The 25,082-nt window shown below is 36.5% G+C and overlaps 2 protein-coding genes across 2 annotated transcripts; both read left to right on the forward strand.

Moving 5' to 3' along the window:
- The first annotated feature begins 7,513 nt into the window (after positions 1 to 7,513).
- On the forward strand, positions 7,514 to 13,011 carry LOC145225362 (uncharacterized). Its single transcript, XM_080092048.1, has 7 exons — positions 7,514 to 8,206; positions 8,574 to 8,655; positions 8,726 to 8,860; positions 9,260 to 9,304; positions 10,329 to 10,443; positions 10,508 to 10,554; positions 11,117 to 13,011. Exons 2-7 carry the CDS (start codon positions 8,592 to 8,594, stop codon positions 11,788 to 11,790), a joined length of 1,080 nt encoding a protein of 359 aa, XP_079948174.1. The 5' UTR covers positions 7,514 to 8,206; positions 8,574 to 8,591; the 3' UTR covers positions 11,791 to 13,011.
- A 6,384-nt stretch (positions 13,012 to 19,395) lies between these two features.
- On the forward strand, positions 19,396 to 23,755 carry LOC145225249 (macrophage mannose receptor 1-like). The gene is made up of 7 exons (XM_080091936.1): positions 19,396 to 19,669; positions 19,833 to 20,066; positions 20,531 to 20,701; positions 20,915 to 21,147; positions 22,030 to 22,133; positions 22,192 to 22,238; positions 22,590 to 23,755. The coding sequence occupies exons 1-7, from the start codon at positions 19,450 to 19,452 to the stop codon at positions 22,949 to 22,951; spliced, it is 1,371 nt and encodes a 456-aa protein (XP_079948062.1). The 5' UTR covers positions 19,396 to 19,449; the 3' UTR covers positions 22,952 to 23,755.
- Positions 23,756 to 25,082: the final 1,327 nt, after the last annotated feature.

Below are 25,082 nucleotides of genomic sequence, written 5' to 3' on the forward strand. Positions count from 1 at the left end.
GGTCCTTAAAACAACAAACCTACGAACGAGTCATAATAATCCAGCTGTCTATAACCTTAAGGCGACTTGTTAACGAAGGTTGAATTGGTCAGTATAAGAGCATATTTTTCAACTGTTTCCGCCATAACAGCTTAATTTAGTGATTCGTTTATTATCCAATAAACTATTGTTAAAGTTTACACGCAATAATTTTCATTAATTTCGCGAACAAAAATATTATCTAGTAAACATATTAGTGACACTTTTCAAGCAAATACATTTGATTTTAGGCAATGACATTTCCGCCAGAACTGTAGATGAATTGGTACCAAGCCAACCAAACGGACATATGTTGTTTGGAGTAATGATTTCGGGTAAGTACAATATATATTGTTGACCGATGGTTTCCTGTCTTGAAACAAATTCTTAATAAATAATGTTAAACTGTTAGTAGTTTACTCACATTTTTTATAAATTTAACAACCACTATAAGTCATGTACGGTGATAAGTCGGTTGTTTTACTTTAAAAACATAAACACAAGATTTTACCATAACGCTTTTTAATAGTGGAGGGGATAATCTTTATTGTTGCATTATCTTGTTCGTTGCTGATCATCTCAATTTGCCTGGTCGTAAATTGCAAACTTCGGAAAGAAATAATCTTGCTAAGGTAATTTATTTGTTTTCTGTAAAAACGAGCAAATGTCCAGCTTTCAGAAACCCCGATTACTCACATCTTGCAAAACAAACGTCAAAAATGCTAACTACTGTGAACAAAATATATAGCCGCTTGTAACCGATAAGTTATCAGTAATACGGACTTTTTTATTGTAAAATTCGATCCGCAAAAAGTCTGCAAATTAATAAGAGGCTAACAATGGTGTGTACATACATTGAACCTACTACAAAACGATTTGCTAATTTAAACGTTTTGTTAAACCTATGAAGTTTCATTTATTTCCCACCTTTATCCTGACAGAAATCAACAAGCAGACCCTCAAACCGACAATGCCCACAAGGATCCAATTTACGATGATGTTGGTAAGTTTAATTTAAATCAAAACAATATGCCTTAACACCAAACTAAACTGGATGACATTTTGCAGCCTGTACAGGTCCTATATCTCGGATATCTTACATTAATACGATGCAGAATGAACACAGCGAAACAAACTCCTCCGGCTACATTGATTTCACACCACGATTGAAACAATGATGCATTAAATTAAACGTTTTGGTGGTTCACCATCTATTCCCGAGTTTTTTTGTAAACATCTTTTTATGTGCAATAATGCATTCCAAATCTATGTACCCAGAATAAACGTCTGAAGACGCAACTGCTTTGAAGTAAATGTCACAAAACAGTTCTTGGAAGGTTGTTTAAACGCTTTTCTACCGCAAAAAGTTGATGGGTGGAAAATGGGTGGAAAGGGATACCAAATTAACAAAAAGATTATTTTATTGCGCCACAATAAAATAAAGTCCATTTTGTGCATTAATGGATATAAACAATCCAATTGTGTGACAATACAAAGAGAAAATAAATATAAATCGAGCAACTAATTTATAACAGGATGAGCCTTTTTTACTCACGTGACACCAATCTTTAAAAAAATATCGAAATGAAAGTTTTATATAGGGTGGGCTAACAGTATAACGCCTCACCAGTGCTAACGTGTGGCCTATGTATTATTTTCTTGCTGTCATTTATGTCAATATTCGGTCATTAATCATACAGTAAATGACAAAAAAGATTATAATTATCGAAGGGGTTAAAAGGCAGCGACTACTAAGGAAGCTAAAGGTGACAGAAAGCGAAACGCTTTGTATTTTAAAACGCACATTACTTTTACTTTGTAGCATATTAGGTATGACGCAAATTGTGGCCTAAATTGACAGCAGGCCTGTCGTAATGCATTATTGAAGTGGAGTTGTAAGAATAACTTAGTTTCAAAACTCTTTAGTTCCACATGGAACTTGTTTTAAACGAACGCTTTTTTAGATATTTACAGTTTGAGTAAATTAATTTTGTAGGAATATAGACACAATCGTGTTATTGAGTTTAAAATGAAGCACAGTGCATTGGTTCTTTTTTTGGCTGCGTGTTTAAGAAATGCTCAGCCATGGCAGACGTTTCAAGGGTTTGAATTTTACATCGAACACAGCGTCGTCAACTACACTTTCAATGAAGCTGACAGTGCGTGTGTGGAAATGAATTCACACCTGGCATATGTTAAAACCGACGAGATTTTCGCGTTTCTTAAGAGCGAAATCGGCGTATTGACAGGTGGGCATTACAATAAATGTTCACCTTACAATTAGTTTTGCGCATGTGCTTATTGATGACACAAAACTTACTTTCATAGATGCTTTTTATGAAACACAGGTCAATATTATGCTTTTTATGAAACACAATAAAGTTTTCAATTCACAATACAAAACTGCTTTCTACACATTTTCATTTCGTTCTGTTTGGTACACAGTGCAATATGTTACCGGTTGTTGTTAAAATCGAAAATGAACTGTAACTTATGCAAAACTATTTCATTTTTTACCTATTACTAACGATAGCTGGCAAAATAAAACATGAACTAATTTGTATTATGCACCAAATGTTTTTTTGCCTATATCTGTACAGAATATCCGTTTTCTTTTTACCTTGGTGGAAGTGTAAATCACACCCTAAACACAACCATGTGGAATGATGGGACGGATATCACAGTGGGCCAATGGAAATCTGATCAACCGAATAACTTTAGAGGGAATGAATACTGTGTGATCATGGGATGGGTGGAGTCCTACGACTCTACTTATGAATGGAGAGACGTGCCGTGTTCGTTTTTTTCAAGATATATTTGTCAAAAGACCATTCCAGGTATGATAGAAATGAAATAAAGAGGTTTGTCGTAAGTATGATTGCTTATACATAGCATCCTGTGTTTGAAAAAAAACTTTTTTATGCGACATGTAAAACTTAACAACGCAAAAATATACTACAGAAGAAAGCAACTCAAAAATATGTAGCACAGTATGTAGTTCTACGTATTGTATGGTCATCAGTGACAGAAAAGTTTACAAATTCTTAAAGAAAGTAACTAAACAGCAAACTATTTTGCAGGAAACAATACGACCACCATGACAAGTGTTACAGGTGGGCAATTTGCGTATGAATTCTAGATAAACATTATGCCAAAACTAAATCCTTCTAAAAGTATTGAATTGTCTATCACAAAAAAAGTGTTTGAACCAATGACATTTTTGACCATATAGTATGAGCCTGTTGCCATTAAAGCTCATTAAAGCTGACTTGTAATTATTCAACATACCTCATTATCTCACCTCTCAACCTTACCCTACTTTTTCCGACACCCAGAATCATCAATTCATCAAAGCATTTGCGTTTAAATGTCGCAGAGAAAAGTTGTATTACAAAAACATATGAGATCGTATCACATTTCGAACTAAGCGCAAAGAGCGGAAACCGCAATCATAAATCACAAGACTAATAGGCGATCAACCACTTTAGCATGCGAGCAGGCAATTAAGAGCTTTATGGCGCGTATTAAACGCTGTATATGGGCCCGTTGTAATGCTGGTAACACTTCTTTTATATCGCATCTATTTGAAAAGGGCAAAATATGTGTCCAAAAATAAAAATGCGTAAAAACATACCATCCAAAAAAAATATATATTGCGTTTGAGTTTCTTAAACTTTTACGCGCACCTTGTTTTCGCAGAACCTACTACAACAGGAATTGCAAGTAAGTAGTATCCTGATTGACAAGAACCACTCTATCTGACATAAATATTACTGTAGTAAAATGTTTGTAGCCACGAGTACACAAACACTACATGACAAACAAACACATTTGGTAACTTTATACTGTTTTCATATAGTTACAAATTCAAAATACCTGCATAAGTCAATGTAAGTCTAGTACAGCCCAAAAACTAAAAACGATTAGGAAACATCGGTGTCGTATAAACTAGGTAATGTAAGTAAGAAGACAGTTATATATGGATCACCCAATAAAGTATGTATGTGCGTTTCAGATGCTTCGGTGAACGTCCTGCAACAAGCAGTCAATCAACTGAAACCGGTTGTTATTAGTAACTTGCTTGACTTGGAAAATATCCTGGAAAGTATTAGCAGAAGACAATTTTTCCACAACGAAACAATATATGTTCTTAAAGATGCGGAATTATACGTCAGTTCGGTGTCACTCCTTCCAAACCAAACTCAACACAGTTCAAACGTAAAACTATCAACGACTGAAATCAACTTTACGTTTTTTACGAGCGGTTTAAGTGACATTGTAGTAACGGTCCTCAGACTAGAAACAAACGTGACAGGACTTTTGCAGCCACAAGAAACCGAAACGATCTCCTCTGTATTCTACACATCTGCAGACACAGCAAAGTTTATTGTGGTTTCGGGCTGGGCCAGAGGTACTGCACCGGGCAGACTCAAGCGTAGAATACCAAACAATAATAGACTGCAAGGCAACGTAAGCTTCAATATACCTTCACCACCAACGCAAAACATTTGCAATACAATAGAAGCATCAACGCAAAACAGCACGAGCAACTCAGCAATAAGATCGTTGCAACCAATATGTCTTTTTGTCGATGAAACAAGCGGACGATATTCCAATAGGGGATGTACCACAACGGTTGATGACGTAACTGGCAACGTCACGTGTACGTGTGACCATCTTACCATATTTACAGTTTTACTAGCGGTCAAAACCACAAACATTCCAATGGCTGTTAAGGTAAGTGCAGTAATCATTTTACCACCATCTTAATAACAACCATAGAACTTGATTCTCAGTTTCTCTTTGTAATTAGTACATTCAGAAAGTTTTTACTCTTCCAGTGCCAATGCATCAGATCGAATAAGAATAGAAGCATGCAACACAATTTTGCTTATTCCGTGGTGTTCTTTGTATTTAGGTTGTATCCTACATCACAGAATCAGCATCAGTCGTTTGTTTGTTCGCAACTATTGCCTGTCTGGCAAGTTTAAAACGCAGTGGAGACAGAGTACCGGTTCAGATCAATCTTTCCGTGGCAATTTTACTTCTACATTTTGTCAACTTGTTTCACGACCTCGCAGTTAAAAATGACATCTCATGTGTGACATTTACTGTATGCGTTCACTATTTCTTGCTCTCAGGAGGTTAGTAACATGCGCAAGCCTCATGAGTATATTTATTATCTTTTGAACATTTATTATTTATTAAAGGTGCGTGGTTGATGGTTGAAGGCATCCGGCTTGTCATGGCAACCTCAGATCCGATAAAGTTCCGAGCACAAAACCCAAGAAAACGTTTCAAAGCCTTTTTGCTCTTCGGCTGGTTTGTTCCTGTATTCTTAGTTGTTTTATCGGTGGCTGTGGGCATACCTCTTGGTATGCATATGAAACCACAGGTGCATTACACAAACTGTCACCAGTACCAAAGTCCAGGCTTCTCTATTCTGAAGTACAACAGGTGTTGGTTGGCTACTGACACACCGATGTTCTATGCGACCCTTTTTGTACCACTTGCTCTCATCCTGCTTGTGAATCTCCTTATTATTCTAAAAGTCACGCATGTGATGTTTAACTCGAGAAAGATGCAAAACAGAGGAGAAGATCCGGGAAGAAATGATGCACTTAGAGCTGCAAAGGGATTTGTTTTGTTATTTTTCATGCTAGGAGGGACATGGATTTTAGCGTTTTTTACAGGTAACCGTGATAGCTTTTTCACAGTTCATAAAAATAATAAGCTGCAGACAGTGCACACTGTTTTCGACCTATAAGGTCTTATAGGTCGAAACAGTGTGCACTGTCTGCAGCTTATCATTTATTGGCTCATATGCTTTTACATAAAAATAATGATTTAGTGCAGTTTGTGCAAAAAATGATTTTAATAATTAAATCAATCATTTTAAATATCACATATTAATCACTTTTGGAGCTTACGCACAAACAAATATATTTTGTCATGTTTGAGATAGTTATGGGGCATTTTAAGTTTAAAATATTCCGACATAGTAAAAACGCGCATGAAAATGAAACCTTACAAACCAAGGTAACTTTTTGTGCTCCGATTTGTTCAAACCAATACAAACTTTAGGAGATAAAATCATTAACTCTGTTTTCACACTTACATGTTGTTTATGTTGTAGGTGCTGGGGACGAGATAGAAAACGAGATTTTTATGTACATTCACGCAGTGATTAACGGGTCACAAGGAATTGTCGTGTTTCTGCTTTACTGTGTGAAAGACGGAGTCATCGAAGAGGCGCTAGTCAAGTTTAGAAGTAAACTACACGTTCATAGAACCCTCGTAAAAACCGTAAGCAATTCATCTGGACAAGTTTTGAATCAACAGTCAAACGACACAACCAGGATGTAATTGATTACCTTCTACAGCCAGGGTAGTTTTCGAATGCCTCTGGTTCATGGTCCATTTTATGAGTTTGCTTTCTACGGTGTAGTGCGGCACAGTGACTTGAATAAGTCAAAGCGGACCGACTGAAGTACTGAAAAAATCGCATGTTAACTGCGTTTAGCAGCTTGTGTTCAAACGTTTACATTACATTTGTACTACACAGGATATGTCGGATTTTGCTCTTGTTTGTGTTTTTACATATTGAACGTTCGTTTAACTATGAAAGTGTTTTTGTTTTCGACAGTTTTACAACAGGTTCTGCATGGTAAAAAAATGCTCAAAGCTGCGTCACAGCACGAGTAAAGTTTCGCAAAGATGTGATAACGAAACGGTAGAGCTACTAACACAAGAATTTACATGTCAGGCCTGCTAATTTCCAAACCACGAAGCACAGGCGGTGGCGCAACGAAGCACAGGCTTTTGCTGTGGCAATAATTGCTGACTCATCAAATTGCTGACTTAACAATTATCGCCAAAGTAAGAGCATATGATCCGTTGCTCTACCTTTAAGAAATTAACATGCCTGACCTGTGAGTTCTTGTGTTTGTAGGTTTTTCTAACCAAACTAGATGAAGACCAGTCAGGACCTCAATGTGTCAACAAACAAACTGTTTTTGTTTTTTTGAATGTTTTGAAATATAACTTCTGTTATCGCGAGCATGATAAAACGTTACATATAGACAACAGGTGCTTGTTAACAGAAAGTCGAAAAGTTTGGTGCCATAAAGTTAATGACCAAATCCATATTCCATGTGGCCATGTTTACTAAACTCAAAACATTGGCAGTTTAACAATTCGCCTACCAACAAATAGTTCCTGACTAGTTCCAAATATTAATCTAAAACACAAACTTAGATTCAACACAGCTCTTACATGTAACATCAGTTGTTTTGTGTGCTATAATGTACGACTGGTCTGGGTTATAAAAGTCTATTCGCATAATTAACTAAAGTCCTAAAACTAAGAGCGCTACCTGGACCACGTCTTTAATCCACAAATCAAAAAAAACTGTGCAGTTTGGCTTCATCTACTAAAACCTACACCAAGACATGCTAAAACTCTGACCTACTATAGTAGGTATACATAGCGATAGATAAACGTTCTAACTACGTAACAAATATAATTGCGAAACGAATCAGATCTAAAGAACGTCGTTTAACAGTGTGAAAAAAAAAACTACTTCCAACTTCAAGTGACTAGATTAACAATAGCGTGGAAAAAAAGAAACATACCTGACTGGCGCCACCTGTAGGAAATCTCACACAGGTGGCAACAACGGAGGAAATAATGCAAAGTATTTGAGCCTGAAAAGTAACACCATTGTGTGCCTAAGGTAAATGATCTCACGGCAATGAGCCAGTAAAGTGCCTGGAAGGAACATTACAAAAGCTCAGGAAAAATCAAACGTATAAATGACTTATTTAACAGTACAATGATCCTGTAGGCAATGAAAAACATTGTGGAACACGAGCAGTGTAGCTTCGGTGGCCCCACTGTGGGGCAATATGGGAGTATTTTTTTTAAATCTAATTGCGGGTTAATAATATGTGTTGCAAGTTTCGCTTTTTAAGGCGAGTTGTCAAAGTTCCGTTTTTGTTATTTTCATGCATTTGTCATACATACGTCTTTGCAAGCAGTCAATTTGCAGTAAAATTGGACTAGTTTTTTTTAAGAACGGACTTGCGGTTTTTAAGAATTTCACCTGACAACACTAAACAAGGGTAGTTGATATGAAGTAAATCAACGTTACTTGACAAACCTAGTGCAACAAAGACGTGATTACCAGGTATGTTGTTGACTTACTAACATTTAACAGCAACCAACATATGGATATCCTCACATATATAAGACACCATGTAGCTTTGTTTTGAACCTAGAAATAGATTCGCACGTAGTTTTTGCGCAGGTGCAGTTTGACGCATGCTGCTTAATACTGTAAGTAGGTGGGAAAATAGCCGTTTGGCATTTTGAATAGCGGTTGCAAAAGATAAGAGATAGTTGATTATACTTCCATTTAAGTATCTTCAATGAAGTAGAAAGGATAAGAAAAAGATAGAATAATCGAATTAGACAGAAACATCTAAACCACAGGGTCATAGTCATAAAACATAATTATGGCAGCAAATTTATTAAATATAGTACTTTTATTGTAGGTTTTCCTAGAATTGAAAATGAAATTGGCTTTAGTGATCATTTTTCATTTTTGTCAAGTCACGCACCCAACATCGGTTACAGGTATTTTTGTACTGTTTACAAGTTGTTGCGGTTTAAGCTCTGCTGACGGGTAATGCTTTTTTCTGAATAGCTGCGGACAATGTGACGAGTACGACTTCTACAATGACGACTGAAACAACAACAGCAACAAAAATATCAAGCGCAAGATTGTTCACTACCAAGGCCTTGTTTTCAACCGCACTCACAGATACCACTAAACTTCAAGGTAAAAAAGATAACAGTTTCATTTAAGTTTTGTCACAAGAAATTTGTAGAAACGTCACGGTTTCTGTGGGCTCACAAATGTAAATTTGTTCCAAACGCTTATATAAACCAGGAAACAGGCATGACATAAAAACAGTGTAAGTTTTGCAGATGGGTGTGGTTACTTGTTCTTGCCAAACAGTGATCGCTTCTTACTTTAATCGTTTTCCGCCTCCGTTTTTGGTAGTCTCGTATCTTAGAGCACGTAGTTATTTCCGCCTTTCACAGTCAGAAAGAAAAGTAATGTAACTGATTAAAGTGACTGTCAAGGTAATGCCTGAAAACAAACATTTTCCAACATATCCAAGCACGAAAATAGGCTACCTGCCACATGTGATCTGATTTACTTTTGTCTTCTTAGAAACGCGTTCAACAGCTACTCCTGAAACTACAGAACCCCAATCAGGTATGGAATTCCAGTTGTGTTTGATATTTTGATTTATCCAATCACATATGCGCTCAAAACACAATTGATCATGCTATAAGTAAAAGAAAACTTGGCAGTTCGCCCCGTTGATGAAGGCCCAACTTGTAAACTATACTTTTCTAATCCATAATATCAAAAAAAAATTGTGTGTTTATTGTCTAGTTTTCTACGGTCAATTGTCAATTACGGTCAATTTTATCAGTCTGGGTGTTTGATCGATTTGTAGTTGTATAACTGCTTGTTTAGCAGTACACGTAAAAGGTTTCGTTGCTGTAAGCGTTGCAAAACAATAGAGATTGGGTTGCATTGCACCTCCTAGTACAAAGTCATTACTTTGGGGGTTTGCTTTATTTGAAAATGCATTAACGGATGTTTGTGTGTTTGGTGAATTTAGAAATGCTCAACTGGTTTCTTTGTTTTAACCGTTGCAAAACAATACAGGTTGAGTTGGCCTGCATGCATTCCACCAACGCTAAAGTCAAAATATGTGGGCAGTTCCTGTTACGAAGGCAACCAACACTAACGTCATAATGCAAGGGAGAACCTTATATGATATCCATGAATTATAAGTTTTAACATATGCTGATTATTAGAGTGCAATTTTGTTTCAAAACATTTTTGACCTGAAACTATGAGTTGAGTATTGCACTCGTTGAACGAAATCTTAGTGATAAAATCCACTAGACCATTACCCAAATCGGAAACAGCTGCGTTGGGACGTTAGAAAGCACAATTAAAGGATAGATGCTTAACGCGTTGCAGCTATAGCTGTATACATTGTCATTATTAAACGTTTTGTGACGGGGAATCATATTTGAGAGTGAGGTTGGTTTGATTAAAAAAATTAGACTTGGACAAAGTTACCGGTACTAGTCAAGAGGGTCACTGAATTAAAATATCTTGTTAAAATACAGACTCGTACTGTTTTTGATCGGAATTAGTTACTCTAATGAGAGCATGTCAAGCTAAACTAATTCAGTGAGGAATATGTTCGTTTTTGCAGATGGCACTGTCGACTACCAGTTGTTATTTTATCTGGTGATCGCGTCTGTCGGTGGGTGTATCTTTGGTGCAACGTTGGTGGCAGTGATATGTCTTACTTGTGGAAGATTCAGCAGGTAAATGCTATGTTACAAATTTACCTCAGTATTTGTTTTTTTACGTTATCTTTTTGTTGTGTAGAGGAAAAGCAAATATAACTGGACAGGATCACGAACAAACAGAAAAGGGTAATTTTTGTAACAATGTGTTGTGTAGTCTGCGTGTAGACGTAATAAATAATAAATTAGGAGTGATCAAAATGCTTGTAATTAAGCAAAGTTGGGTTTAGACCAGTGGTTCTCAACCTTTATTTTTTCGGTATTAATTTCGGTCTTAAACAAGTCGTATAAAGTAAATAACAAACTGTAATCGTGACAAACCTCAATACGGATAAAGAGTGTTAGGGAATACAGATATTTGCAGCACACACTCAATTCTGCCCATTAGAAAAGAAAATGGCTCACTTTAGTGGGTGTTGCTGGTGATCCTACACCCGTGCCCCCCCGGAATACGGCTCGTAACCCCCCTGGGGATCGGATGTCCCCGGTTGAGAGCCACTAGTTTAGACATAAATTGGTCTAAACAAACATGCAAGTTTTGTCAAAAATATAATTTGAGAGTATTGTTACCTTCCCAAAAATATCAATCTTCTAGAGTGGTGTACAGAAATATAAATGCGTTTGTTTAAAGTTTAAGCATTAAACCAAAACACCCCGAAAGAAATCTAATCCATTTTTTTCTGTTTTAAAGCGAGTGCAATGAGGGAAACAACCAATTTAAGTCAATCCAAATCAGGAGAACATTTTACTAACAATCCAAAAGTCAACAAGAGTCAAAATGAAACGGAAACTACGGGCACTTTAGATGATGCAAATCCTAAAAAGATGAATGGCGACCCCAAGGTCAGCAAGCAAAAACAAAAGAAAACTAAAAACGCAAAACCTGTCAAAGTCGATAAAAGGGTCAATGATCAAAAGGTAAATGTCCACAACAACCCAACTACTAACCTGAACGAAACCGAAACATCGTATGCTAACATGGCCAATCTAGAAGCTGTGGATGAAATTATAAATCGGCCTGCGGTTGAGGATGTCAATATTAGGAATAATGAGGCGTCACAAAACGGGGAAGATAACTTAAATTCAGTCTACACACCAATGCACGCCACTCCGGACAATACTAAAAAGAAACTGGACATCGGACCAAGCAACACAAAGAATCAAATAATGAAACATGACCAAAATGATAGCGTGTATGTCGAAAATGTGAACGAGGCTACTGCGTATGCAACTGTGGATGATCACATGGTATTCAAATTTACCGAAACACAAGATTCAGAAGCATGTTACGAGGGAATCATAGAGAAACCAATGTATACAGCAGTGACCAAGAAAATGGGAAAAACATCTGATAAAAACAACTAAACTAACGATGCAGAGATTGGGGGCTGTATCAAAGCAAGTGATTGCCGTCATTGTCAAATCATGACAAAAGCAAACGCGACATGAAACGATCAATTCCATATCTATTCAATGGGGTCGGCAAACCCTGGCGTGGTGGTTTTTCATGGCACGCCAACCGATTAAAACTCAGCCTTACATGCACAAAACCTTCTGCTATCTCTTTATTATTGATATCTGCTGGCACAAATCACTATTACTTAGATTCTTAGAAAAACGTTGGTAAGCGAGGTCATTTATAAACGAAAATAACAAGTAAATTGACACGCGTCGCCTAAAAGGTCGCCGACCCCTACAATTCAGCGTATTGTCATATATTATGTATTTGTTGTAAAATTGTATACATGTCATGCCTATTATAGCGGTACTTATCTTTCACCGCGCTACACATGGCGATATACACGCAGTGTTATTGGTAAGATGTTTAGCATTAGCTGTAGCGGTGGAATTTGTTTCAAATGCAGTCTTTTCCTGTTTCTTGTACTTTGTTTCACCTGCTTTGTTTCAAGGAATACTTTTTAATTAAATATCTAAAAAAATAAATTTTGTTCTTACTTCCGCTTACTTGTTCGCAGTTACTCAACTGGATTTCACATTTACCCTCAAATTTTATTTAAACTGTTATCCTCTAAATTGTGTCAACTGTTTTATTAGCATCATTGCGAACAAAATTGTAAACTTGGTAAATTTTGGTAATGCAGATTATATTTGTCAAAATAGCAGTCAACATATCTATACAACTGTGACCAAATGTGTTTTAACATTTATCTTGCGGCATATGTTTTTATCCATAACTAGATTTAATAGTTTTGCTCATTTGCTTTTGACTCATTGCTCTTGCCCGAAACTGAATGGGCACATTTTCCCACATTTCGTGTTTACTTTTAGAAACTTGAGAATGATTTATTCTGCTATTGACTTAGGTTTTTTGTTGCATGTTTTCTGTTTGTTTTGAGATTAAAGTAAGCTTAAATAAATAATCTTCATGGCCCATCGGTACTGACAAAAATCATATTGTCAATGGCCGCACAGAGCAACAACTTGCCTTCCTGGCAATACATGCAGTAAGTCAAAATTCGATCCAATGGAGCACGTACGTGCATTTCCTTGTCGAGGCGTGGCATATGTTGACGTAATTGTAAAAGGTTTTTGTAGTCACTTAGAAACAAAAATACAGGCTGGTGAGCGTTGTGTAAATTATAAATGTCAATAAAAAATGATTCTGACATCACATAATGTGCTGTGGCAAAATACGTTGTTATTCTGCAAATAGCACGTACTCTGTAAATCAGATACACAGGGCTTAACTATATTTCTGATGTAGGGACAAGTCATAAGTTGCCATTGTTTGAAGACGATTAAGAAGAAAACATGATTTTTAATATTTGACTTGTAATTTCAGTTTGGACACAATCAAAAATGTTGGGTTAATCATCTATGGGTAATTTAACAGGTGAGATAAAAAAAGTAATAGATGGGTAAAATGTGTACTTTAAACATGGTGTATTTGCAACGACTTGAATTCTTTTAAAATAAGGCTTCTTGTCCGTAGTTTCGTTATTTAGAAAACATTGAAAGAATCTCAAACTAGTATAACATTCTCAATTACCCTTGAGACAGTCAAACCGATTTGATCTTGGTTACGTTTAAAAGGGGAATATTGTTTATGCAGATCAACCTTATTCATTTTATATCGGGGCACAAAAATTAGAAGGGCAGTTTAAATGGACAGATGGAACAAAACTTAATGATACAAATACACAGTGGAGGGAAGAAGAACCAAATAACGATGGTGGAAACGAAAATTGTGTGACAATGGGATGGACCAAAAAACCAGTAGGCTACAAGTGGTTAGATACCAATTGCTCACTTCCTGCAAGACACATTTGCCAAAGAAAAGTTCCGGGTATGCATCAGGGCTTATGACTAATCTTACTCTTCAAATGACAAAGACACAATTTGATGCTTTTAGTTAACACATATCATTACATCGTAATCAAAAACATAACTCTTAGAAGCTTGGGTAAAAAGAAAGTATGCTGGTGCCGACGTTTTACTAATCGCTGTTGTCATTAATTGTGCAGGTCTGGCAGTTATGTTTTAAATTTCAATAGATTTATGGATAAGTTTACAGTGTCCCTATTTATACAACTGTTGAACTAAATCCACTGTTCTCCAATAACGTAATGGAACTGTAAACTTTAACGGTTGCTGTATAAAATCACTAGCTGAGTTTAATTGCAACTGTGACGTGGAAAGATTTTTCCGGCCGTAACCTGACGAAAATAGATAGTGATAAGCCTAAGTCTTTTGTAATCTGTAAATTGTTACATGCAATCTATTATGTCTGTTAGGCTGAGGAATTTTTTGGCATTGTTGTCAGGAGGAAATGACACTGATTGTTTTGGTTATGAGTGTAGCGTACGCAAAATGCAAGTTCCTGATATGATCATCCTAACCATTGTACAACTTATTTCAGAGCTGCAGTGTCATTCTTTTGGTGGAAACGAATATCTCATTGTTTACTCGCCATACGTTAATTCATCGGACGAGGCTAAAGCTGGCTGTTACAGAAGAGGTGCTATATTGGCCAATATCAAAACAACAGATCTACACGAATTCTTAGTCTCAAATATTAGGAATTTAACAGGTGAGATGAAAAATAAAATAAACGGTTAGAAGCATTTTTTATAGTGTACTTAAACATATTGTTCTCTGTTTACATTAAATCGAAACAATGCCATTTTCCGCCTGGTCCCTATTAAAACTAAATGAAATAAATAAAAGCAGATCAATTTCGTAAACCATGTTTTTGATTGTCCTTGAGACATTAAGACCGATTTGAATTTGGTTATATTTAAAAGCGTAATATGTTTTTTGCAGATATCCCTTACTCATTTTACATCGGAGCACAAAAAATTCAAGGGCAGTTTAAATGGACAGATGGAACAAAACTTAATGATACAAATACACAGTGGATGGAAGGAGAACCAAACAACCATAATGGAAACGAAAATTGTGTGACAATGGGATGGTACAGAAAACCAGTGGGCTACAAGTGGTTGGATTTTACTTGCTTGAGCCCTGCAAGATACATTTGCGAAAGAGGAATTCCGAGTATGCACAGTTATCTCTTACTACGAATCCATCGCTGTGAATGAAATGGACGTTATCTTACCGATATCGTTACAACTGTATATTTGACGAAGGATCCAATGTCCCCTAACTTCGAGATTAAGATTGTAAATTTTTATAAATTTTTTTTTAAGTTGCTTGTGATGCATAGCTGAGTTAGCTTGGTTAAAGCATTAATGGACTTTTAATGTAGCATCACCTTCGATTTGTCAGTTCTGCAAAGGTAAATGCAAACTTCCCTGTTGTACATGCTACAAAAATGTTGGTATAGCAATTGGTCAAAACGAATAAGGACGTCTTTGGACAACTTTAAAGCTTTCTACTTTCAGATCAGGAAAACGACTCACTGCTAATAACTATGCTTTCTTTCCTAATTGGATGCCTCATAATAGCCGCGACTGTAGCAACAATAATTCATATCCATCGCAAATGCAAAAGGTGTGTAGCGTATCGTTTGTTTAGATATGTCTTCTGTTGTTATTACATGTATGTAAATCCTAGATCTAGTTCAAGGAGAAAAGACGGAGAAGATGAAAACGCAGAAATCGGTGAGAACTTTATCGAAATGAATTTTTTTCCGAGGGCACTTTTTGCAATTTACACTGATTTATATTGTTCCAGAGCACCCAAGTACTAGCTGCAACGTAGGAACCAAATCGAACCATGAACCTATCTATGTTAACGTTGTGAGTGAGGACAAGCAAAAGACGGGCGAAAATATTAAACCTAGAAATTCTGGCCCTGCGTTTAATAAATCCAAACCTAAAGGGCATGATCCACAATATGCAAATCTCAGTTCGTCTGATATTGCTATGTCAAATTTAGCGTATACAAATGTATATGAAAACTAAATTAAAGAGAGTTTTTTTGCAATTTGCCAAGTTCAATACAAAATCAAACTTTGCTCTAATTTTGAAATGATGAGAGCATCGTCGTTTTTAACAGCCATTGACTGTTATCAACGAAGACTGATTCAATAAAAAAGATGTTAACTGTGAATTTGGGCACTGCCAATAAATATTTCGCACGCAGTTAAGTTAAGTGTCGTAAGTGGTACCATTCAAAACCATAGTTATTAGTCATCTGTCGTTTGGGCCGTGAACTTTTATGATACAAAATCTTAAGTCAAAGGTAATAACCTACTGTCCTACATTCGCGAGTGACGATTAGCCGCATGAGCACGCTATTTTCCACATCTTATTTACAAAATATTTGCAAAATTGTTGCGAACGCTTACGACTAACTGTTTTCGTTATTAGCATACTGTCGCTGATTGTGTAAATTATATTTGAAAACAGAATAATTTAAAATACAAATATTGAAACAAGTTTCCTCCGTTTCAACAAACATGGCCTAAACAGCTTGGTTTACCATTGTGTTAGTATAGAGATATGCACCACCTTACAACTTTCATAAACAACTGTACTGTACTATTCCCTAAATGAATTTCATGACTATACTTGTATAAGGCCTGTGACTGAAACTTAGAAACAAGTCCATTTTGATATGTATGTATTTGTACAAACAACGCGATTTGGTTCCTAAGTGATTCTGCGTTCTGGTTGGTTGCAGCCCAGTCAGGCCTTAATATTCCGTTACTCGGCGTTATGTCACGAACAAAACTTATTTTCTGGCACAACCAAGGCGAAAGATCTATTATTAGTAACTACAGTCCAATGCTACAATCCAATGCATGTTCGTGTCATGATGAATTGTGAAACACAAGTTTCCCAAATTTTTTGTTTGTGTTTCCGACAAAATTGCTCGTTTCGTGATCTCGCATTTGCATATTGCCACTTAATTTTGCGGCGTCGAAATAGCTGCCTTTTAAATGCAATCAAACGACCGTAGAAAGGCAGACATAAAGAGGTCATTTTTACCTCAATGGGCTTTCCGAATAATTCTACATTACAAGAATGATATGCTCGTTATATGTTTTTCCCAAGCGCTTGTGAATCACAGATCGTTCACGCTTGTAAGCAGGGGGTAAGGATTACCAGTTTCCAGTGACGCATGCTACGATCGTACGTCAGAATATGATAAACAGTATAAAGGACAATACACTGCTGTGTTCCTGAAGTGATTAAACGAATTATTATTCTTTTTTTTCCAAATGTCGCATTTATGAAAAACAACGCAGAGTCAAAATCCGACTTGGTTCGACACAATTAAAAAATGGTGATCACGTCCCATTTGTTGTCATTTTTTCTTATTCTGCATATTCGTAATCTCGGGCTTATTTTGTGTGTAACGTATTGTGCTGACCACAAAGTGGATATAAATGTGTGTGTACACATCGTATGTCTCTGCCGGAAGAAGTTTAGAAAAAGGTCTGTTTTTTTTTTTCACCAAACTTGTTTACTTGAACACAGACAGAAACATGTTTACCTCCAGGACTGGAATAAAATTCGAAAAAAGGCCGAAAAATAGTAATGTATCTAGACGTCTCAAAGGAAATAAAAAATATTCAATCCTCGAAGAGCACGCTACAATTAGACAGTCTATGCTTATCATTACGATTGCGTTTGCTGCAATTCAAGACAAAGTTTAAGACTATAAGTTTCTACAGTTATAACAATCAAGATCTATAAAGCTTGGTTTACTACTGTGTACTTTGTAAATAGATTATCACCGTCTTTATCCTTTTATTAAAATATGTACTGCACAATCCCGAAAACAAGTTTCATGCTTAAACTGGCTTGATGCGAAGGTAGGCGAATTATAATCGTGTGAGGCCCCTGACTGAAACTTGAAACAAGTGGATTTTGTACTTACGCATTAGCATAATAGAATGGGTACTCTCCGTGATGCTGGGCCGTGGTTGGTTCAGCCCAGTCAGGCCATCGTATTACGTTACTGGGTGTGATGTCACGAGCGAAACTGTTTTCCTGGCACACACAAGGGAAACATTGAACAATAGCAACAGTACGTCTGAACGAATGCATGATTGTGCGTTTCGTGATGATTTCTGAAAAACAACTTTCCAAAATTTCTGTTTGTGTTGCCAACAAAAATACCCGTTCGTAAACTGAATAGCTGGCATGAAACGAAATGTACAGCACACAACGGGCGATTCCCAACGTTTCTCCAAATTGCACCTCAGTTGGGACAAGTCAAAACATATATGTGGGCTTCCATGTCTAGCTTTGTTTTCTTTAAACCAAAAAGAATATTTGTGGCAACTTAGCCTCGTTTACCAATAATTCTTTTTTCATAATCCTTAACACATTGATTAATAGTGTTCACCAATAACTGAGGTAAAAGATTTTTTACAGCACGTTTATTTTGTGGACTCTGAAAAAAGAATCAAACTTATCAAATTGTTGTATAATGGATGCACGCAGGAATCATCATTATTTTTATACGCAAAGACTTGAAATTTTTAATCAATTGTAGCCAGCGTCTTGGCAGGATGTGTATCTTTTTAAAGAGAAAGTATCGAAACTCAAAACAAAATGATTTCCTTCTGCACAAAAACTGCTGTTCTCTAAGCTTCGCAAATGTATTTAAATCTACACAAATACAAAAACAAATGTAATTACAGTAACTTACATTGCATTGCCCCGCAAGAGATGAATTTATTATACTGCATTTAGCAGCAGCAAATAACATTATAATACATCAAACAAGGTTCCCAAAGTTCTTCACGTTTTGGGATGTTGCCCAAAATGTAAAATATTTTAGACAAATCTTACTTTTCTCCTTTTTATCCAAACGTGGAAACTATTGATGCTATTATTTGCTAACTGTTTAACAAGTGTATTGGAACCTGTATATGCATCAGTAGTGAGATAACACAATGTCAATAGAAGCAATAAAGCAGACAACGAGTGTGGGTATAGAGCTACTAACACCATAACGCAAATGACATCCAAAATCGATTAGGGGGCGTAAATAGCTGAATATTTTTATTAGCGGCTATAAATGGGTTGGGTTGGGAAATAAGTATTTAAAACTTTTACATAAGTAACTAATTTTTTGGGGTTAGTTTTATTGAATTTTAGGTGCTAATGCCTTACCCCGACCCTACTAGCCCTAACCGTGAGCATTTTTGGAGATATAACCAAATCAACTTTGGTTGTCATTTGCGTTATGGTGTTAGTAGCTCTACCACGAGTGTGATTCTTTGGAAACATGCAATGAGTCATATCCCAACTGTCCCAACTGCAACTCTGACGTGCGTTTCCCGTCTGACATACGTCTGGCGTGTGTTGTTATGAAAATGTAGTAATGGTGAAAGGGCGTTTGTAGTCAATCAAAAGAAAAGGTGGTTCAGGCTAGTAAAGGTTATATGTCAACGCCGATATAAAAAAGTTTCGAAAAAAAGTTGTTCTGCCAGGTTCAAAAACATATTCAGGAAATAAGTTACAAAAACACACTTTATATTTTTGTGTCATGGTAAAAAAAAGTTCTGCCAATGATTTCAGGGCAATAAACAAGGAATAGACAAAAGAATAGTCATTTGGAAATATATCAAGCTGAAACACAATGAAAGTTGTCGGGTTAATCATCGTTTCCATTGTGCAACTTATTGCAGCACAGCCGTGGCATTCTTTTGGTGGAAACGAATATCTCATTGTTTATTCGCCATATGTCAATTCATCTGACGATGCTAAAGCTGGCTGTGACAGAAAAGGTGCTACATTGGCCAATATCAAAACAACAGATCTTCACAACTTCTTGGTTTCAAATATTAGGAACTTAACAGGTGACATGAAAAATGTTTTAGATGTTTAGAAAAATTTTTACTTAAACAAAAATACTTAAAGCGTTTACTTAAACATGTTATTCTTTGCAAAGACTTAAATTCAATCAAAACAATGCATCGATTTGAATTTGGTTATATTTAAGAGTGTAATATATTTTTGCAGATTACCCTTACTCATTTTACATCGGAGCACAAAAAATTCAAGGGCAGTTTAAATGGACAGATGGAGCAAAACTTAATGATACAAATACACAGTGGGGGAATAAAGAACCAAACAACGATGGTGGAAACGAAAATTGTGTGACAATGGGATGGCACAGAAAACCAGCGGGCTACAAGTGGTTGGATATCAACTGCTCACTTCCTTCCAGATACATTTGCGAAAGAAAAATTCCGGGTATGCATATTAACCTGTAATTAATCCGACGCTTCAAACGAAAAATGCATCGTTTGGGGTGTTTACTTGACACATTTCATTAGAACTATATTACGAAATCAAATGCTCTCCAATTACGTGATGAGAATTGTAAACCTTAAATCACCGGCTGGACACTGCATGAAATCACCAGCTGAGTTTAGTTTAAGCATTTCAATTGTTGCAACTACAATGTGTCATGACGTTTTCCCGTCGTAACGTGGCGTATATGAGTAGTGATGAGCTTACGTCTTTGTAATTTGTAGTTTCCGTGTCGGTATTGTGTAAATTGTTAAGTTACATGAAATCTATTATTTATGTTGAGATAAAGCAACATTATCCATTGTTGTCAGTAAATGACACTGATTGTTTTGGTTATAAGTGTAGCGTACGCAAAATGTACATTTCTGAGGTGATCATCTTGACCATGGTACAACTTATTGCAGCACAGCCGTGGCATTCTTTTCGTGGAAACGAATATCTTATTGTTTATTCGCCATACGTTAATTCATCTGACGAGGCTAAAGATGGCTGTGACAGAAGAGGTGCTAAGTTGGCCAATGTCAAAACAACAGATCTACAAAACTTCTTGGTTTCAAATATTAGGAATTTAACAGGTGACATGAAGAATGCAATAGGTGGTTAGAAGCATTTTTTCGACAAAGTCTTAAATTGATTCAAAACGATGTTGTTTTCCCTAGTACCTTTATTTAAAAAACAAACAAACATTAAAAGCAGATCAAATTCCTATAACATGTTCTTAATTATCCTTGAGACAGTAATACCGATTTGATGTTGGTTATAATTAAGAGTGTAATATATTTTTGCAGATTACCCTTACTCATTTTACATCGGAGCACAAAAAATTCAAGGGCAGTTTAAATGGACAGATGGAGCAAAACTTAATGATACAAATACACAGTGGGGGAATAAAGAACCAAACAACGATGGTGGAAACGAAAATTGTGTGACAATGGGATGGCACAGTAAACCAGCGGGCTACAAGTGGTTGGATATCAACTGCTCACTTCCTTCAAGATACATTTGCCAAAGAAAATTCCGGGTATGCACAGTTATCTCTGACTTATCGTTTGGTCTAAAGCAGTGGTGGCCAACCTATGGCGCATGCGCCAAACGTGGCGCATTGCATGATTAGAAAGGGCGCATTGCCTAGGGTTCCCATATTTTATGAAACACAATCCCTGACAAAATTTATCTCGGTTGCGCGAACCCAGTTTTTCTCAAACTTTGAGTCTTAACGTAAATTCTTATTTGGCGTCAGTTTGTGCAACTGGATAAGTTGCAATCAAAGTGAAAGTGAGATTCAACCGTCTCCATTGTTAAACAAAAGGCTTTATTGCATAACAACTAACAAAAATGCACTTGTTCGTGCACAATTGTAATGTTTTTTGTCTTGCCTGTGGTGTCAGATATGGATCATTGTTATGCGCAAATTTTTGCATAACTAGCTAAAATAGTGCAAACAACTTGCGTTTTTATGTAATGCACATTTAGGCTTAAGGACCGCGAGCCCTCGAAATAATGGCAAAGGGACCGTTTTGAAAAAAATATGAAAAAGTTTGGGAACCACTGTCATAGAAGGTGGGGTTACGAGACATTAATGGCGCATCCAACACAGTATGTTAAAAAGTTGGCGAATGGTATGTAGAAGGTTGGCCACCCCTGGTCTAAAGTCTAAACGACATGGACTTTATCTTTCACATATCATTGCAACTCATTACAAAAAATCCAATGCTCTCCAATTACGAGATCTGGATTGTAAATTTTTCATTCAACGCTAGGCATAGTTTAAACACTGTATAGCTGAGTTAGGTTCGTTGAAAAATTAAAGCACTTTTTATCATTGCTTGTTGTAGCTCAAACCTCTTTTTGGTACGTCTACAGAATAGGTGGATAACTTTTAACATTTCTTTTTTCGGATCAGGATAGCAACTTACTGCTAATAATTGTGCTTTCTTCCCTCATTGGGTGCCTTCTTATAGCTGCGACTGTGGCAGTAATAATTCTCATCCATCGCAAATGCACAAGGTAATTAACTTGTAGATGTGTGGCTTTTGTCGTCATACATTTTTAATGTAAATTCCAGATCTAGTTCAATGAGGAAAGACCGAGAAGATGAATATGCAGAAATCGGTGAGAACTCTATCAAAATGACTTTTCGTTCCTGGGCACCTTAAGTATTTAAAGTATATCCTATAGTATCTATTATCTTAGCAGATACCGAAGCAGATACTTGCAAAGCCACTTTACGTCAATTTAAGAAATAGTAAAATTTCCAACCTTTCTATAACTGACTTGCGATCTATTACTAGGCGATTTGAAATCACTCGCTAATTGCACTCAAACCAAAATAAAATTTGATGTTGATACCGCATTTAATGAAGAATATTTTATAACTTTTGCATCAAATCAAAATCGTTGCTGTAAACCGTTTATTAGTATCATTTACTGGATTTTGCTACACATCTCTATTGTTTTGAAAAGACGAAAACAGAACAACACACCGTACTGATGCTGGTCGGAATCCAGAGATTGATCCCAAGAAAGTCGACAATCAAAAAGAGCATGAATATGGCCTCGTTGTCAACAAAGCATACGTCAGTCACAATCCTATTACTGACAATGAAGCAGTAGATAGTTGTAAGGAAAACGCCGAGAATGTAAAAGTAGAGGAGAAAACCTGTGACGCAGAAACACAACGCGAAAAACGCGACGAGGGATTGTACTCCGAAGTGGCAAGGGAAGAAATAGGAAGTCAACAGCAAGCTAACACTGTTCATTTCACTGTGAATAGTGACAGCGGTTCGGGAGATGCTTACGCAGTCGTCGATATACAAAAGAAATGATATATACATATAAAAAACTTAAGTAAAATATATGTTGGTCCTTGGACACACATTTTATTTCACTTGAGGGCAAATTTAAAAAGTCGCCTCACAAAATATTACTGTTAGTTACATGCATTTATTTCATCTACTAGAACACTTTAATTTTACTCATTCGATTTTTCTGACATGCACTTTGATACACTCATTCTATATTATTACTTTAGGTCAGAGACGTGCAACATACAGCCCGCGGGCCAGTGTCCGGCCCGCGACACCTATTTTTGTGGCCCGAACAGACTCAAAAGTACTCTATTAATTATGAATATTTTTTACTGTTAAAGCATGGATTGTTGCTATTTGTACACCATCACTGGTATTTTTGGCTTTACACGTCACACGGTGGTAAGGTTTCATCTGTGACGACATATTCCCGTGGTTGCATCATAGTGTGCATTATGAAAAAACTGCTTTTCTAGCAAAGATTCAGTAACATGATTTATAAGTGTAGAAAATATATTGAAATTTATTCTACAAAAAGGTTAGCATATATCCCATTGATCAAAGAGTACTCAATAAGTAACTTGATTGTGTGCGCTTTGTCATTAAATAAACTGTTTAAAAAATGTATGTGTTGCTTTATTGTCTGTCCCGCAGCATTTTTTAACTGTAAGTTGCGGCCCACTGCGATAAACTGTTGCACGCCCCTGCTTTAGGTTAATCATCTATTATTGTAAAACTCACTTTTTCGAGACTTCAATTTTACTATTTAAGGCTTTTTATATGTTTGACATCAACGCGTTTCAGTCCGATATTTGCGAACGATCATAAACAGCTTAATTCACACGAGAGCGCTAACAGATGCTGAACGAAAAAGTCGTAATTGGTGTTGTGGAAAAGCATAGCTGTACGATAGACTAATTAGGCAACCGAATAGACTACATAGGTAGTGTTCCTAATGTGCCGATTTCCTGTAAAGTATGTGTAAACTTTAATTTAATGAAGTCATCTGCTGTTAGTTAACATTATAGTAACAAGTAAACTATGCACGCTAAGCAAAATACGCCTAAACTTTAGACCAGTGGTTCACAAACTTGCGAGGACTGTGGCCCCCTAAAACTTAAAGTGACTTTTAGGCCTCGCGGTCCCCTTCAAGTTACCCTGTAGGACCTGTGGGCCCCTTTACAAAATATAAATGTCAATCTTGTTGGAATTCGGTACTAATTCTAGTTTTAAGCATGGGCTCTGTTTGAGAACCACTGCTTTAGACCAGGGGTCACCAAACTTTTTTCACTGCGGGACGGATAAGTTTAATAATGACCTAGCGCTGTCTTTCCAAACTTAGCCCTCAAGGCGATTTTGATAGGGGCGCCAGGATATGGTCTTTCTATAATCCCATTAAAAATCTGGTGATGCGACTATTAAATTGTAAAGTTAGTCTCTCAATAAATAAGCGCTGTAACATCAAAGACTAGTTTAATGACCAGTATTTGAAAAAAGAAAACAATATTACGAAATTATTTGGGCAGCTTTGGGCTAATATATATTTCAGGTGACGATGTTAAACCCCAATCGACCAATGCCCACTCCGTTTTATATGGCGCCCGCATTCCTAATTCGGAAACAGTCCGAACCCTGTAACAACGGCTAACCATCAAAGCCAAAAATACCACGCACCGGTTTAGCTTAGGGCGTCACAGTTTTGTTTTAATTTTAAAATCAGAAACATCAAAAGTAAGTTAAAACAAGCAGGTTCAGTATTCAGTAACTTCCTGAATCGCAAAGCAGCCAGGTAAAAGACGCAACTCACAGGCTAAAAAAGTAGTTGTTTAAAATGTCCTACAAATGACACAACACAAAAGAAAGGAATGCGCGTGATAGCGCCAAATGAGGAAAACAAGTTGTACACAATAACATAATCGTGCATGACCAAAATATTTGGTCACAGGACAAAAGATTATATATTTGCGTACGCGACAAGGACTTTCTAGCGCTGGATTGTAAAACGCTTTTTTTCTGTGCCTTAACGCTTATAACCAAGTTAGATTTGAAAACGATTATTACCGGTTAAAACAGTTTTCATACCGTGATTTCTGGATTTTAACACACAGCTTGTGTACAAATTCTTGCTAATCCACGTGGACAGCAATCC

This window comes from Phallusia mammillata, chromosome 4 (genome assembly GCF_965637545.1).
Source record: "Phallusia mammillata chromosome 4, kaPhaMamm4.hap1.1, whole genome shotgun sequence".
NCBI lineage: Eukaryota > Metazoa > Chordata > Ascidiacea > Phlebobranchia > Ascidiidae > Phallusia > Phallusia mammillata.